Source organism: Equus asinus, chromosome 8 (assembly GCF_041296235.1).
Source record: "Equus asinus isolate D_3611 breed Donkey chromosome 8, EquAss-T2T_v2, whole genome shotgun sequence".
Lineage (NCBI taxonomy): Eukaryota > Metazoa > Chordata > Mammalia > Perissodactyla > Equidae > Equus > Equus asinus.
The window spans coordinates 91,666,752-91,684,645 of NC_091797.1; the positions used below are offsets into that span (position 1 = coordinate 91,666,752).

At 47.1% G+C, this 17,894-nt stretch overlaps 1 protein-coding gene and 1 long non-coding RNA gene across 3 annotated transcripts in view; one reads left to right on the forward strand and one right to left on the reverse strand.

Annotated features, from left to right (window-relative positions):
• KREMEN1 (kringle containing transmembrane protein 1) overlaps nucleotides 1-13,921 on the forward strand; it is a 96,019-nt gene extending 82,098 nt beyond the window's left edge. Inside the window, exon 10 of one of the 2 annotated variants that reach the window (XM_044775631.2) lies at nucleotides 13,031-13,921. In XM_044775631.2, coding sequence (XP_044631566.1) covers nucleotides 13,031-13,069 — 39 coding nt within the window. In that variant the 3' untranslated portion in view covers nucleotides 13,070-13,921. The remainder of the gene's footprint in view (nucleotides 1-13,030) is intronic. The other variant, XM_044775633.2, reaches the window with a different exon arrangement.
• The window catches only part of LOC106827553 (uncharacterized), a 35,659-nt gene that overhangs the window by 6,829 nt on the left and 10,936 nt on the right, over nucleotides 1-17,894 (reverse strand). The gene's annotated exons all lie outside the window — the stretch shown is intronic.

Genomic DNA, 17,894 nt, shown 5'->3' on the forward strand with positions numbered 1-17,894 from the left:
GACAGTAGGTGCACTGACTCGGTGTGGGACCACGCCCTGCACTCCCCTCGTGCTGTGACCTGACCCGGCTTCCCCGGACGTCAAACAGGGGAGACTGCTGAGGAAGCTCTCCGGGCCCACTTTGCTTCCACAGCCCGGAGCAGCCATTCTCAGGACAGCGTATGCTCTTGTAATTACTGAAGACCCCAAAGAGCTTATGAGTGTGGAGTTACACCTATCGAGTTTCACCAGATGAAATAGGCTGAAAAATGCCCCTCGAACGACGTCCACATCCTCATCCTCGGAACCTGTGAATAGGTCACCTTACACGGCAAAGGGGTTTGCAGGTGTGATTAAATTAAGAAGTTTGGGATGGGGAGATTTTCCTGGATTATTGTGTGGGTCCAATGTCTTTACAAGGGTCCTTATAAGAGGAATGCAGAAGGGTCAGAGTGAGAGAAGGTGATGCGATGATGGAAGCAGAGAGAGGTGTGACAATAGAAGCTGAGGTCAGAGCATTGCGGCCATAAGCCTGTGGAGCTGGAAATGGCAAGGAACAGACCCTCCCCTGGAGAATCCAGAAGGAACGAAGCTCTGCCGACACCTTGGTCTTGACCCCTGTGAATGTGTTACCTCGCAGAGAAGTCCCTGCTTATCCGCGGGGGATACATTCCAAGACCCCCAGTGGATGCCTGAAACCTTGAATGGTACCGAACCCGATACCATGACAGTGGATCTGCTGACTGAGAGGGCTACTAAGTAACTAATGGGCGGATGGCATATACGGCGTGGATACACTGGACAAATGCATGATTCACGTCCCAGGCAGGACAGAGGGGGAAGATGTGAGATTTCAACACACCACTCAGAACAGGGCAAAATTTAAAGCTTATGAATTGCTTATTTCTGGAGTTTTTCATTTAATATTTTCAGACCACAGTTGACCGCAGGCAAGTGAAACCGTGGAAAGTGAAACTGTAGATAAGGGGCACTCCTGTATAGCAAAGACTTGTAGGCGTGATTAATTTAAGGATCTTGAGATGGGGAGATTATCCTGGATTACTCCAGTGTCATCACAAGAGTCCTTATAAGAGGGATGTGAGAGGGTCAGAGTCAGAAGACGATGATGTGATGATGGGAGCAGGAAGAGAAAAGGTGATGCGGTGGGGGACCATGAGCTAAGAAATGGGGCAGCGTCTGGAAGCTGAAAAAGACAAGGAATGAATTCTCTTCTGGAGCCTCTAGAAGGAAACAGCCCTGCTGACACCCTGGTTTTGGCCCAATGAGCTCCATTTCAGACTTCTGACCCCCAGAACGGTAAGAGAATAATTTGTGTTGTTTTAAGCCCTAAGTTTGCAGTAATTTGTTACAGCAGCCACAGGAAACTAATACATCATGCTACAAATGTGAATTGAGAACTTAAAAAAATCTATTAGTTTGTTTAAAAATAACAATAAATGCATTTCTTGTTAGCATAAGTTTTTTTTTTTTAGGAAGATTACATCCCTGAGCTAACATCTGCTGCCAATCCTCCTCCTTTTTTACTGAGGAAGACTGGCCCTGAGCTAACATCCATGCCCATCTTCCTCTACTTTACATGTGGGACGGCTACTACAGCATGGCTTGCCAAGTGGTGCCATGTCGGCACCCGGGATCCGAACCGGGGAACCCCGGGCCGCCGAAGCGGAATGTGCACACTTAACCGCCGCGCTACTGGCCAGCCCCAGCATAAAATTTTTTATTTAAAATAACTATATTTTAAAAAATGGTAGTAAGAAAGTGGCATTTTTATTTGTTTGTTTTTTTAGATTTTCGAAATCTTTTCATATCTGGCTCCGTAGAAGACAGCTGGATTCGCATAGCTGCCCCTGCATTCTATCTGTTGTGATATGCTGTTTTGGTTGAAGTGTGTGAAGAAAATTCCACCTCACACAGATATGAAGGTAGAAAAAAGGGGAGCATTGTAATAGCCTTTTTGGATAATAATGGATATTATTCTTTGACATAAACCAAAACACAAAAAGTGGTAGTTTCTCAAAGGTTAGTTACAATGTGGCATCTGAAACCCTGTCAACAACCTTTCCAGACTCTTTGTTGCAAGCAAACCAGTTGGCCTTCTCTTTAAATGGATCTTTCGCCCGTATATGATTCTGGCCTTGCTGACCCTTTGCTGCCCAGAGGGACTGGCAGTTCCCCTGCTGAGGGCCCTAGAAGGCGCTGACAGTAACTTGGCCCTGGCAGCAGCTGGGCCACACAGAGAGTAGAGGTGACAATGGCGTGGGGTAGCAGAGCAGTTAAGGACAGCGGCTTTGGGCACAGCCAGCTGAGCCCTTTAGAGGTCTGTGGATGACAAGCTGGCACTGCCCCATCCCCTCCCCATAGCCAATGACAACACAATTAAAATAGCTTCTTTCTGGATCTTCCGCTATCTTCTAGCCAGGTTCTGGATAAGCGTGTCAAAGCCAGTCTCTGCTCATCTTTCTGGTCCCGGATTTGCTGCTCCCTTGGGTAATCCAGCCCCGCCCGGGGTTAGGACAATCTCATGCGGGTGCAGGATCTGGCATAACCAACTCTGTGGCAGTCAGTGTCCCCCTCTGTAAGGCGGACGTGGTAGTACCTGTCTTTCAGGGTTGTGGGGATTCTGAGGCGAGGCTTGTAAACCAGTTTTAGCAAGCGCCTGGCGTAGGCGCGCTCGAGTTTGCTGCTATTATAGGAACTCAGGCGGCCTTCCCTGTGCGTCTCTGGCTGGTTCCTGCAGTCCAGCTCAGCCCTCTGTCCCCTCAGCTCCTGCAGCCAGTGCTCAGGGCTGGGCGAGGCTGTCGGAACTGTCTACTCCACGGCTCCATAACAGAGGGATTTTGCTGGAACCCTTGGGGCCCGGAATGGAGGCTATGGGGAAGCCTATGAGGAAGGAAACATCTTAAACACAAGCGGTCTATCCATTTTCTTCTTCCCTCAGAGCCCAGAGCCGCTGTGGTTGCTTCCAAGAGGATGGGATCTGAGAAGCCAGGGGAAGAGGGAAGCAAGTCAGGGGGTCAGCATGCTCGTCCCACGAACTTGAAGCCGGTAGTGGATGCTCTGACAGGGGTTGCCCAGATCCCCCTTCAGGACCATGGCACCCATTCCCCCAACTGCCCAGGCCCTTGCCCAAGGACATGCCCCATTACCAGCAGCCCACCCCAGCAAGTGGGCGGACAGTGATAGGATGTGTCTCCTTGTCAGGGCACCAAGGTCTGCCTTCCGTGGCTCACTTTGGCACAACTCTGAAGGGCCATCCTGGCATTGGCTGAGGTTTCCATGCAACTGCATGGCTGGCTAGTGTCCCCCCCGTCCTCAGGCCTGCCTTCCTGAAAGCATGCTCTAATAACCTGCTCTCAGAGGCGGGGTCTCACAGCTGGCCTCCCAGAATCTGGTCAAGGGGCCTGGACCCTGCTGGGTGGCCCAGGTGAGACGCTCACCCCTCTCGGCCTCAGGACCTCCCCCTGAAGTACTGGAGGTGCTTCTGGTTGGGAAGGGATGTGCACCCAGTGGCCCTATCCTGCCAGCCTCCAGCCATATTTCACATCTTCCTCCTTTGTGGAAACTCCTCACCCCACCTGAGTCAGAGGCTGAGCAGTGTCTGGAGCCCACCCAACACCCTCACTCCAGCCCTTTCACACCAGGCCAGTTCACTCCAGGAGGTTAAGAGTGATGAGAAAGAGGAAGACAAAAAGTGCCATTTAATAAAGGATAAGAAAACTCTAGAAATGACTTCCAAGCTCCTAGAGTCTACAGGAAGAACGGAATTTGTCCCAGAAAGGGGGGGAGGGCACAGTGGCAGGGGTGTCTGTTATTAGGAAAATAGCTTGTGACCTTTAGCTTGTGAAAGGCAAGGCCCCCACTAAGAGGTTTCTAGAAAAGAAACTTTATACTGAACTGCTCAGTATAAAAGGTTACAGGAATGGGGGATTGGGACCCTTGAAGGGAGGAAGTGACAGACAGCAAATGAAGTCAGCTTGATTCCCATAACCAGGAAGTCCAGGGGTTGATGTTTTCAGATGGAGTCAGATCCAGGGAGCCCAGACCTTGTCCTGGGGTCTGCTCTGTGTCTCTGTGCATCTCTCGACTCTGCCTGCTCCGCCTGGCTTCCCGCTCCAGCCAGGCTCTTCCCACGTGCAAACAAGAGCCTCGGGTAGCTGAGACTTTCATCCTCCCAGCCTGTCACTCCCAGGGAAGTATATGACTGACTCGGCTTGGGGCCGTGGTATGCCTATGTCTGGACGTCAGTGAGCCGAGGATGCACTTCCGTAATTGGCCCAGCCTTGGGTCATGTGATTCCAGGTGGATGGGGATTCTTCTGTGATTGACAGCCCCACCACCTGCAGTGGCAAGATAGCAGATCCCCCCAAGGAAAGGGCACTGAAGGCCAAAAACGTCCACCCCTGGGTCCCTGTGAAAAGGTAGGGTGGTGGGGACGGGGCCAACCCAGCATTATGGAGGCAACCGGAGAGACGTTCTGTGTGATGTGAGGTCAGGCAACACGAGGCTTACACCTTTCCGCTGCAGGCTGTCTCCTGCTCTGCTCAGCGCTACACTGTGGTCCCCTCACCACCCCAAACCCCCTCAGTACAAGCTACCCCGGCAACAGGTGTATCGGGGCTGTGGGGAGGAGAGGAGGCAGACGGTGTTCGACACAGAGCACTGGCGCAAGAAGAGAGAGAGAATGGGGTGGCAGATTCTCTGAGCAGGAGCTAAGGTGTGAGACGATTGGAGAGGAGGACGGTCTCCTCGAAACCTCACAAGTGTTGGGGCAGGGAGGGACAGAGAGATGAGGATGGAGCCCCCTGCCTTTTTCTCAGGCTCCCCCGGCCCACGGGGGCCCGAGACTTGAGGGACAATGGGCAGAGGGCCGGTTTCCTAAATCCAGCCTTTGCATCTCAAGAGGCACAAAACTCTGGGCCAGCCAGGTGGCGCAGCAGTTAAGTGTGCACATTCCGCTTCTCTGCTGCCCAGGGTTCCCTGGTTGGGATCCCAGTACCGACATGGCACCGCTTGGCAAGCCATGCTGTGGCAGGTGTCCCACATGTAAAGTAGAGGAAGATGAGCAGGGATGTTAGCTCAGGGCCAGTCTTCCTCAGTGAAAAAGGAGGAGGATTGGTGGCAGATGTTAGCTCAGTGATGTAATCTTCCTCAAAAAAAAAAAAAAAAGAGGCACAAAACCCTAACTTGCCTGGTGGTGGAATGCCACCCTCAGCTGCAGACTTGGGGTCAGGAGGTCTCTGTGGTTTTGCCCCAAGAGGCAGTTCTGGCCCCTGGCACAGGGAGGTGGTCAGAGGGGCCAGGGCAGCCCATGGGTCTCCCCTGAATGAGAAAGAGGAGGTCAGAAGGACGGAGTCCCAGACACGAGTTAGATAGTAGACACCCCCTCTCTCCCCAGTGGTCCCCCAACTGTGCATTCCATGCCCCCTTGGAGAGAACATCCCAGCCAGTCTGATCTGTCCTCCCTCAGGTTCATCTCTTACCAGCCATTAAGGCCTCAACTTCCCCTTTCCCTCCCACCCCTGACCCTCTTCCACCGCTGGGCAGCTGCCTGTCTTCCTGTGGGGACAGGAAGTAGTTGGGGTTTGTGGTACGCAGCCTCCAAGATGGCCCCCAAGGATTCTCACCCCTTGGTATTCAAGCCCTTGTGCAGTCCTCTCCCACACTGAACAGGGCTGACCCGTGTAACCAACAGGATATTGTGAAAATAACAGAGCGTGTCTTCCAAGGCTTGGCTATAAAAGACATTGCAGTGTCTGTCTTCCCCTCTTTTGGATCACTTGCTCTGGGGAAAGCCAGGCGCCATGTTGTGAGGAACCTGAAGAAGCCCCATGGGAAGCCCATGCAGTGAGGAACTGAGGCCTCCAACCAAAAGCCATGGGAGCGAGCCATCTTGCAAGTGGATCTTTCAGACCCAGTCAAGTTTTCAGACAATGGTAGCCTCAGCCAACATCTCACCTCAATCTCATGAGAGACCCTGAACCAGAACTTTCCAGCTAAGCTTCTCCTAAATTCTTGACCAATAGGCACTGTGTGACTTCATCAGTGCTTATAGGTGTTTTAGGGTAATTTGTTATGCAGCAGTAGATTACTAATGTAGAGTTTCTCAGACTTTAGAGGATCTAGGCGTGGAGGAAGCAGATTCTTTAGCCCTCAGATCCTCAGCCTGTGGCCCTTTGGTCCTGCCAAGAGCAGAAACATCTGTGTCCGGCTCTGCAGACTGGCTGAGGGTGGAGCTGGGCCGTCTGCCTCAATGGATGAGAAGGACTTGTGTATGTGGGGGGGGAGGGGGGGGAACAAGGGAATGAGGGGTGATGTATTAATTTGCTCAGGCTGCTATAACAAAATGCTGCATATTGGGTGGCTTAAACTAATAGAAACTTATTTTCTTACAGTTCTGGAGGCTGGAAGTCCAAGATCAAGGTGCCAGCAGGTTTAGTTTCTCCCGAGGCCTCTTTCCTTGGCTTGTAGATGGCCGCCCTTTTGCTGCCTCTTCACATGGCTGTCCCTGTGTGTGTGTGCACCCCTGGTGTCTTTGTGTGTCCAAATTTCCTCTTCTCATAAGCACTTTAGTCACATTGGATTAGGGCCCACCCTAACGGCCTCATTTTAACTTAATCACCTCTTTAAAGGCCTTATCTACAAATACAGTTCCTTTCTGAGGCAGTGGGAGTTAGGACATGTGAATTTGGTGGGAGGAAACGATTCAGCCCATAACAGGTGACGAGAGCTAAGTTCTGCTGAGCCAAGGGGCTGCAGGCATTGGGGAGGAGCATGAAGGAGATAGAAGTGGGTGTGAGAATAGGACCCATGATCAGAAAAGGAAAGTGAGGCTCAGGGTGGGCTGCCTACCACAGACACATTTCTGGGGAATAGAGGAGACAAGACCCAAACATACAGTGCCTGTTCCCCACCTGAATGGGCACAGAATCCAGTATGAGTCTCTGTGCCCAGAGCTTCATTGGTAGGCCTGGGGCCTTCAAGAGAGTGGAAACTGGAACTTGGGCACCAGCCCAACTCAGCAGAGGGGACCTCTGAGAGGGGGGCAGCCAGGGAAGCAGCTATGGGGGCCAGCCTAGGGCCAAGACCACACCAAACCTGCATCTCCCTCCTGGACCTCTCCTTGCCAGAGCCCCTGGACAAACCATCCCTGCACAGCTTCAGCCTTCACGGCTGAGAAGTATCCCTGTGGCCTCAACAACCCTGACCTCTTCACTGCCTGGACTGGCCCAGGGTTTCTCCCCAATATTTTCAACCTAATTGACATTTTTTTAAAAAAGATTTTATTTTTCCTTTTTCTCCCCAAAGCCCCCTGGTACATAGTTTTATATATATATATATATCTTTTAGTTGTGGGTCCTTCTAGTTGTGGCATGTGGGATGCCACCTCAGCATGGCTTGATGAGAGGTGCCATGGCCACGCCCAGGATCTGAACCAGTGAAACCCTGGGCCATTGAAGCAGAGCACGCGAACTTAACCACTTGGCCAAAGGGCCAGCCCCCCAATTGACATTTATACAACTCCTAACCAAATAACAGCAGAATGCACATTCTTTTCCAATGTACATAGAACATTTACTAAGATAGACCATATTCTTGGCCATAAAACAAACCTCAATGAATTTAAAAGGATTGAAGTGAACTTCCACCTTAAGAAATTAAAAAAAGAAGATTAGTGAGACACAAAGTAAGTAGAAGAAAGGCACAAAAATCCGAATGAAGATCAAATAAATGGAAAAAAGAAAAGCAATAAAGAACATCACTGAAACAAAGCTGGTTCTCAGAGAAAATCAACAAAACTGATTAACCTCTAGCCAGATTGACCAGTAGAGAAAGAAAGAAGACACATGACGGAGGTGACATCACTATAGATTCTACAGATATTTAGAGGACATCGAGGGAACATTTTGAACAACTTTATGCCAATAAAATCACCAACTTAGATGAAATGGACAAATTCCTGAAGGGGATGATTACCAAAGCTCATTTAAGAACCAAGAGATAACCTGAATAGCTCTCTATCTATTAAAGACTTTGAATTTGTAGTTAAAAATTTTTCTACAAACAAAACTTCAGGCCCAAATAGCTTGAATGGGCGTGGGAATTCTACCAAACATTTAAGGAAGAAATAATACCAATTCCGTACAAGCTTCCAGAAAATTGAACAGGGATAAATATTTCCCAGTTCATTCTATGAGGCCATTATTTCTCTGATACCAAAACTAGACAGCAGTATGATAAGAATATATAAACTAAAATATCACTCATGAATATAGAAACAAAAATTCTTAACAAAATTTTGGCAAATTGAATCCAATAATACATAACAAATTCCATTTTTGTTTATCTCGGGATGCCTTTATTTCACTTTCAGCTTTGAAAGATAGTTTTTGCTGGATATAAGATTCTTGGTTGACTTTATTTTTGCTTTCAGCACTTTGCCTTTTAGCCTCCATTATTTCAGCTGTTAGTCTTACTGAGGTTCTCCTGTATGTGATGACTCATTTTTCTCTTGTTGTTTTCAAGAATTTCTCTTTGTCTTTGAACTTTTTTACTACCATGTGTTAGGGTGTGGATCTCTTTGTATTTTTTCTACTTAGAGTCCATTAAGCTCCTTGGATATGCAGATTAATGTTTTCATCAAATTTGGGGAGTTTTCAGCCATTATTTCCTCTTTTTTTTAAAGATTTTATTTTTTCTTTTTCTCAGTACATAGTTGTATATATATTTTAGTTGTGGGTCCTTCTAATTTTGGTACATGGGATGCCACCTCAGCATGGCCTGATGAGCAGTGCCATGTCTGTGCCCAGGATTCGAACCGGTGAAACCTTGGGCTGCCAGAGCGGAGTGTGCGAACTTAACCACTCAGCCACAGAGCTGGCCCCATCAGCCGTTATTTCTTTAAGTAGTTTTCTTCTCCTTTCTCTCACTCCTCTTCTCTGGTGCTCCCATTATGCGTGTGTTGGTGCACTTAATAGTGTCTCACATTTCTCTAAATTTCTGTTCATTTTTCTGCTTTCTTTTCTCTCTCCGTTCTTCAGATTGCATAATCTCAAGTTTGCTGATTCAAAACTGAGGTGGGTGGAGGAAGGAGGCAGTGAGCCATGGTTCAAATACTATAGACTCTTGCTGTTCTGAGATTTAGTAGATTTTCTTGAATAAATACGTCTTTGTTTGCTTTATGCCCTTAGGGAAATTTCCAGAGACTTTAACTGGTTGTTTTTTTAAATTATTTTTTTACCAATTACAGTTGTTTCTCTGGGGAGAGGGGCCACAGAGTTTCTCACACCACTATTCCAGAAACCACCTCTGAATATATAATATATAAAAAGAGTAATATATCACAACCAAGTGGGATTTCTCTTAAGAATGCAAAGTTGCTTTAACATTGGAAAACCAATCACTGTGATTTACCATATTAACAGACTTAAAAATAAAAACTATAACATCATCTCAAGAAATGCAGAAAAACATTCATTTCTGATAAAAACTTTAAGCACACCAGGAATGGAAGGGAACTTCCTTACTTAACAGATAACATGTACAAAAAAACAAAAACAAAAACCCTACAGCTAGCTTCATCTTTATGGGGAAATGAATAAGACAGGCCTGTTTACTCTCACCACTTCTATTCAGCATTGTGTTGGAGGTTCTAGCCAATATAATCAGACAAGAAAAAGAAATAAAAGGCATCCATATTTGAGAGAAAGAAGAAAAACTGCTTTATCTGCAAATAACATAGACATCTATGTTGAAAATCTGATGGAATTTACAAAAAAAGCCACTAGAACTAATGAGTGAGCATAATAAGGATGCAAAATACAAGACCAATATACAAAAATCAATAATATTACTAGCAAAAAGTAATCAGAAGTTAAAATTTTTAAAAATACCATTAACATAAAAATTACAAAAGTATAAAAATATGAAATACTTAGGGATAAATATAACAGAAAGTGTAAAACATTGTACAGAACATTGTTGCAAGAAATTTTAAAAGTTTAAATAAGTGGAGAGGTATACTATGTTCATGGATTGAAAGACTCACTATCATCAAGATGTCAGTTCTCCCTAAATCAGTCTATAGATTTAACATAATCCTAGTCAAAATCCAAGCAGGCTTTTTTGTAGAAATTGACAAGCTGATTCCAAAATTTATATGGCAATGCAAAGGACTTAGAATAGTCAAAAGAACTTTAAAAAAGAAGAACAAAGTTGGAGGACTTAAATACCTAACTTCAACACTTATTATAAAGCTATAGCAATTAAGACAATATGACAGTAGTGTAAAAATAGACAAGCATGAAAGCCCAGAAATAAAACCACACATTTATGGACAGTTAATCTTCGACAAAGGACCTGAGGACCTACAATGGAGAAAAGAAAGTCTCTTCAACAAATGGTACTGGGAAAACTGGACAGCCACATGTAAAAGAATGAAAATTGACCACTCTTTTTCACCATTCACAAAAATAAACTCAAAATGGATCAAAGACCTAAATATTAGGCCTGAAACAATAAGTCTTCTAGAAGAGAATATAGGCAGTACACTCTTTGACATCAGTTTCAAAAGAATCTTTTCAGACACCATAACTCCTCAGATGAGGGAAACAATAGAAAGAATAAAGAAATGGGACTTCATCAGACTAAAGAGCTTCTTCAAGGTAAGGGAAACCAGGATTGAAACAAAAAAAACCACTAATAGGGAAAAAATATTTACAAGTTATTTATCTGACAAAGGGTTAATCTCCATAATATATAAAGAACTCACACAGCTCAACAACAAAAAATCAAACAACCTGATCAAAAAATGGGCAAGGGACATGAACAGACATTTCTCCAAAGAAGATATACGGATGGCCAATAGACACATGAAAAGATGCTCACCATCACTAATCATCAGGGAAATGCAAATCAAAACTACATTAAGATATCACCTACCCTGTTAGAATGGCAAAAATATCCAAAACAAAAAGTGACAAATGTTGGAGAGGTTGTGGAGAAAAAGGAACCCTCATACACTGTTGGTGGGAATGCAACTGGTGCAGGCACTATGGAAAACAGTATGGAAATTTCTCAAAAAATTAAAAATAGAAATACCTTATGCCCCAGCCATCCCACTACTGGTATCTATCCAAAGAACTTGAAATCAGCAATTCCAAAAGTCCCGTGCACCCCTATGTTCACCCCAGCATTATTCACAATAGCCAAGACGTGGAAGCAACCTAAGTGCCCAGCAACTGATGATTGGATAAAGAAGATATGGTGTATATATATACAATGGAATACTACTCAGCCATAAAAAAGATAAAATTGTCCCATTCACAACAACATGGATGGACCTTGAGGGTATTATGTTAAGTGAAATAAGCCAGATAGAGAAAGATGAACTCTGTATGACTCCACTCATAGGTGGAAGTTAAACATAGAGACAAAGAGAATTGATTGGCGGTTACCAGGGGAAAGGGGGTTGGGGGAAGGGCACAAAGGGTGAAGTGGGGCACCTACAACATGACTAACAATGTACAACTGAAATTTCACGAGGTTGTAAACTATCATAATCTTAATAAAAAGTTAAAAAAAAAATAGACAAGTAGTTTAATGGAATAGAATGAGGAATCCAGAAACAGACCTATATATGTATATGGTCAATTGATTTTCAGCAAAGGTGCAAAGGCAATTTTGTAGAGAAAGGATAGTATTTTCAATAAATGGTGCTGAGACGATTATAGTGTGTTGAATGGTGCCCCCCTCGTCCCCCCCAAAAAGAGATGTCCACATCCTAATTCGTGAAACGCATGAATATTACCTTATTTGGAAAAATGGTCTTTGCAGATGTAATTAAGTTAAGGATCTTGAAATGAGAAAATCATCCTGGATTGTCTGGGTGGACCCTCAATCCAATGACAGGTCTTTTTATAAGAGACACACAGAGGAGAGACATACAAGGAGAAGGCGGTGTGAAGTCAGAGATAGAGAGGAGAGTATGTGACTACAAGCCAAGGGATGCCAGGCAGCCACCAGAAGCTAGAAGATGTGAGGGATGGATTTTTCCATAAAGCCCCCAGAGGGAGCGTGGCCCTGCCAACACCTAGACTTCAGACTTCTGGCCTCCAGAACTGTGAGAGAATAAATTTCCATTGTTTTAAGCCATTAAGTACGTGGTGATTTATCATGGCATCCTCAGGAAATTAATACACAGATATCCATATGCAAAAAAAAAATTTTGATCCACACTTTGCACTATGTACAAAAATTAACTCAAAAATAGATGATAAACCTAAATGTAAAACCTAAAACTATAAAGCTTCTAGGATAAGAGAGAGAAAAAAATCTTTGTAACCCTGGGTTGGGCAAAGATTTCTTAGATACGATGCTAAAAGCATGATCCACAAATCAAATATCAATAAACTGGAGTTCACCAAAATTAAGAACATATGATCTTTGAAAGACAATGTTCAGAGACGAAAAGACAAGTCACAGATCGACAGAAATATTTGTAAATCACATATCTGATAAAAGACTTGTATCCAGAATGTATAAAGACCTCTCAAAACTCACAATGCAAAACCAAGGATGGTCCTTTTTTGGGGCCGAAATGGAGCTCAGATTCCTGTGAGCAAAGCACAGAACCCAGAGCACACGAGCTCATATGAAGCATTTATGCTTCACCTTTGTCTGACTGTTATGGTGATGACCATGATTTTTTTCTTGTCCTTGTGCCTCAGTCGCTGTCAGCTCCCTGAGAACAGCCCCTAGCTCCTATAAGGATATATTCCTGCCTCAGGGCCTTTGCACAGAGTGTTTCCTCACTCAGCAACACTATTCTCTTCACTCTTCGCCAGTTAATTCCCCTCATCCTTCATCTTTCAGCTTACAAAGATTTTCTTTGACTTGCACCCACCCACCCCAAGCTCTGCCATCTAAATTAGGTCCCTGTTATTCTCTTTCATATATTCTGCCTCATTCTTTGGCATCATTTCCTTATCACAATGTGCAATTATGGTTATCTGACTGTGGTCTGTCTTCACAGCTGGTCGTGCCTGCTCCTGCATTGCTGACCCAAAAGTGAACTTGGACTCCAAGTGGGCGCTCAGCAAACGTGTGTGGGACAAGACAGGACATTCCCTGTACAGTACCCCGTATGCTCGGGCCACAGAGCCAGCATTGAAACTCCTGGGCATTCAAGTCTGCCACGTTCCACCCAGCGGGAAAAATTCAGAGCTGACATTAATTCAGGCCCCACATACATGATTCTTACTGAGTAAGACATCAAGACAATCTCGCCCTTTGTCGGAACTGTGGGAGTCTGACTTACGCGTCGAGAGAAGCCAGTCTAAAATCAGTCGCTTTTTGAAACCATCGGCTTAAGAAATTAAGGATTCTGTCAGCGTGCCCTGAATTCTGGGCCCAGCAATTAATTCCTCCTAGATTAAAGGATTGTTGTGTTTCTGATACATTATTATGCGGAGTGGGCTTGCTGTGAATTTTAAAACTTTAACCAGAATCCTCATTAACTGGGATCTTTTATCTGTGTGCAACTCGTAGAAGAGGCCAGTGGCTAGAAAGTGAGCTGATGCATCCAAAAGAAACAGCATTCCAGAGGGCGTCCCAATGCACATTCGTCCAGGCAGCTGTCCTCCTCCTGATGGTAACAGGGCCATTTACTCATAACACGCCAGGCTCAGGCTGGACATTGGACATCACCCTGCTGAATCCTCGCCCGCCCTATCAGGTGGCCACAGTTATTATTATCTCCAGTTTACAGGCGAGGGGACTGCGGCTGGTGAAGGGAGGTGAAGAGCCCTGCTCAGGCCAGTGGGTGGCCCAGGTCTATGCGACCTCCTGGCCCCATGCTTGACCCCACCTTACCCTGCACACCCTTCTCCCTGGACAACAATAAAGATCGCTGTGCAGAAGGATGACCCCAGGCCTTTTTAGTCCGCTGTCCATCCAAGAACCATTCTGTCTTGCTGGGAGCAAGGCTCTGCTGGGCCCTGGGGAGTAGGGAGGTCAGAGGGAGTGGTGACCCAGGGAACAAGGGCGCCATCCTCTGGGAGCAGCCACTAGGGGCCGGGTCCAGGGAGGCCAGCCCTCGCCCTCCACCACAAGCAGGCTCTGTCTCCTCCCCAGCGTGGGTCCCCCTCCTGTGTGCGATATGTCTGGGAACGTCAGAGTTCTGTCCGTCAGGGTCCAGCCTGGCTGCACTTACGGGAGAACCTGAACTCAGATGCAACTGATTTATGGGAGATTTATGGGACCCCTGTAAGATGCTGGCTGAGGCACTCCCAAATGCGCCAGGGCCCCCCAGCATTTTAGCCACTCCCCCTTTTTAGTTCACACATAGCGTTTGTGCACACAGTCATTCCTTACCCCAGCCTACCCCTGGGCAGGTGGGGAATCAGTGCCCCCAGCCCAGTGTGGGTCCCTGGAATCCTGGGATCTCCTTCTAGAAACTTCACAAACTCAAAAGGGAGTGAATTAGGAGCTCCAGCATCCCTTAGAAAATGCCCCCTTCTAGTTCCCTACACAAGAGGCAGGGAGACAGGTGGTCCCAAGAGCAGATCCTGTCCCCGGGCTTCCTTCCTCCAGGCCCACGGCTCCAGCTTGTCCCTCAGTCACAAAAGCAGGGAGCTGCTCAGCACTTCTGCCCATGGTGGCGGGGGCTCTCAACAGCACAGAGCAACTAGTAATATTTTTCTCTTTAAAAAAAAATCTAAAGGAAATTCTGACACATGCTACAACACAGGTGAATCTTGAGGACATTTTGCCAAGTGAAATTAGCCAGTCACCAAAGGACAAATATTACATGATTCCACTTCTATGCAGTATCTAGAATAGTCACATTCATAGAGAGAAGATAGAAGGGTGGTTGTCAGGGGCTGGGGGAGGAGGGGATGGGTGTTTACTGGGTACAGAATTTCAGTCTGGGAAGATGAAAAGAGTTCTGGAGACCAACAGGGGTGATGGTTGCACAACAATGCGAATGTTCTTAATGCCACCGAACCACACATTTAAAAATGGTTAAAATGGCAAATTTTATATTATGTATATTTCACCACAATTTTTTTAAAAGATTAAAAAAATATCTCAAGTTTCCCTTCATCAAGCATCCTCCTATTTGCATTATGCCATTGAATCCTGGCAGCAACATTTGGAGGTAAATTCTACCGTTGTGCTCATTTTATAGGTGAGAAAAGCAAGATGAGGAAGGTGATATGGGAGGAGGAAGGTGACATGAGCAGCCTGAGGTCACCCGGCAAGTAAGTGGCAGGGCCAGTGTTTGACCCAGGGCCTGACTGCAGGGCCTGCTGTCTCCTGACCCAGGGCCCTGGCCACAAAGAGAGCCGCCCCTCCCTAACCACTTTCCACAGTTCTGCTCAGATTCCCCTGCCAGGGGACAGCAAACGGGATACAGATGGTGGTTCCCCCACTGACCAGGATGGGGCCTAACTTGAAACCCCTTTGCCAGGGTTTCCAAATGTATCCCAGACTTCTGGAAGTGTCTGGTGCCCTCCTGGGAGCTAGTGGGGGGCAAAGAGGCAGCCAAGCCCGGCCACAGGCCTGGACAGTGACTGTGGGGGGTGGGTGGTTGGCACCAGCCTCCAGGTATTCCCGCAGGCCCTGGGAAGCCCAGTTTCCTCAGACGGGGAGACCCATCTTATTCCCGCCCGTATTAGTGGCCTGGGGCTGTGGTAACAGAGTACCACACACTGAGTGACTTAAACAGAAATTTATTGTCTCAGAGTTCCAGAGGCCAGAAGCTTGAAATCAGGGTGCCAGCAGGGTTGGCTCGCTCTGAGGGCCGTGAGGGAGAATCTGTTCCATGGCTCTAGCTTCTGGTGGCTGCAGGCACTCCTTGGCTTGTACATGGCCTCCTCGCTGTGTCTTCACATTGTCCTCCTGCTTGCATGTCTGTCCCTATGTCCAAATTTCCCATTTTGTAAGGATACAGTCATATTGGATCAGGGCCCACCCTCATGACCTCATCTTAACTTGATCTTTTGCAAAAATTCCATTTCTAAATAAGGTCACCTCCAGAAGTACCAACGGTTAAGACCTCAACATCTTTTGAGGGGACACAATTCAACCCATAACTCCATCCCATGATGCCATCACTCCTCTCAGCTGCCCAGGGGCCCAGGGGGAAGGTTCTGAGGGTCAGGGACATTTGCAGAGTGCAATGCTATTTCACCTACTCGCTAAGGCTTTATGAATTTATAACCATGCCATCCTGTGCTGAATGCTCGCTGTGTGCCAGGCACCAGGCATTCATGCTCCCCAAGCCTTAGCTGCGGGGTGGCTGTTAGCGTTCCATTTTACAGGTGAGCTGCACAGCTCTCAGGTGGAGGAATGAGGCTCGAATTATTGCAGTTGGAGCAAAAGGCAACGCCTGGGGATTCAGGAGAGGAAGTGTGTGAGGAGGTTATTTCTACCTCCCCCAAGTCTCTAGAATCTGGTGACTTTACTCCATCCCTGTAGTGACCGCCTGTGTTAGCGTCCTAGGGCTGCCGTCACAAATCACCACAAACTCGCTGGCTTAACACAGCACAAATTTCTTCTCTCACAGTTCTGGAGGCCAGAAGTCAGAAGTCAGGATGTGAGTAGGGCTGTGCTCCCTCCGAAGGTACCGGGGAGGACCCGTCCGTGCCTCTTCCAGCTTCTGGTGGCTCCAGGCATTCCTTGCCTTGTGGCTGCATCACCCCAGTTTCTGCCTCTGTCTTCACCTTCTCTTCTCTGTCTCTCTTCTGGGTGTCGTTTATAAGGACATTTGTCATTGGATTCAGGGCCCACCCAGGTAATCTAGGATGATCTCATCTCAAGATCCTTAATTTAATTACATTGGCAAAGACCCTTTGTCCAAAACAGGACACATTCACAGCTTCCAGGACCTGGACATAGCTTCTGGGGGTCATCATTCAACCCCTCCACATAGCCCCAGACACCATCCTCCAAGCTGGGCCACTGCAACCACCCCTGCCTCCGGGCCTCTGGCCCTTGCAAAGACCAGACCCACGTCCCCCCCCCCCATTAAGTCTCACAGCGACTCCGAGGGCCTCAGGAAGCAGCCCAGTCTTGGCCCTCAAAGCTCCCAGGGCCTGGCCCTGTTGACCTCTCAGGCTTTGGGTCTCTCTGCTCCCCACCCTCAATCCTCTTGTCACACACTGACCTGCCCCTGGTTCCTACAGGGGGCCAGGCCTGCTGTTGCCCTCAGGCCACCCCCATGCTGTTACCGCTGTTCCCTTCACCTGCGACTCTTCCCCTGGGCTTCACCTGGGTGGCTTTTGCTCATCTGCCAAGTCTAAGTTTAGATGCCCCTCTCCCCCTCCCTTGACAAAGGGCTGAGTCAGGGGCCTACTCTGCACTCCCGCAGGCCCTACTCACTGTCATGGGTTATTGCAGTGATTATAACGTGGGTTCACCTGTGCTCGTTCTCTGGCCTGGGAGCTCAGCCAGGGCAGGGCCAGCGTCACCCACATCCATCTCGCTCACCACAGAATGGCCACCACCCACTGCAGGGCACAGCTGGTGTCCTGCGGTGTTTGCGGGTGGGCATGAAGGTCGGACGATGCGGGATCTTTCTCTCCACCTCTCACCCCTGCCCATCCCCCTTCCTCAGAGTCTTAAGGAACACTTTTTCCTCGCCTTTAAAATCTTAAAGTTCTGTTTGATTTTTTCTGTTTGTGTGTTTTGTATATGAGAGCTTTATTGAGGTGTAATTTACCTACCATACAATTCATCCGCTTAAAGTGGGAAAGTCAGTGTTTTTCAGGATATTCAGAGTTGTGCAACCGTCACCACAATCAACTTGAGAACATTTTCATCATCCTTAAAAGAAATCCTATACGCATTAGCAGTCGCTTCCCATTTCCCTCCAACTGTGCCTCCTCCCCAGC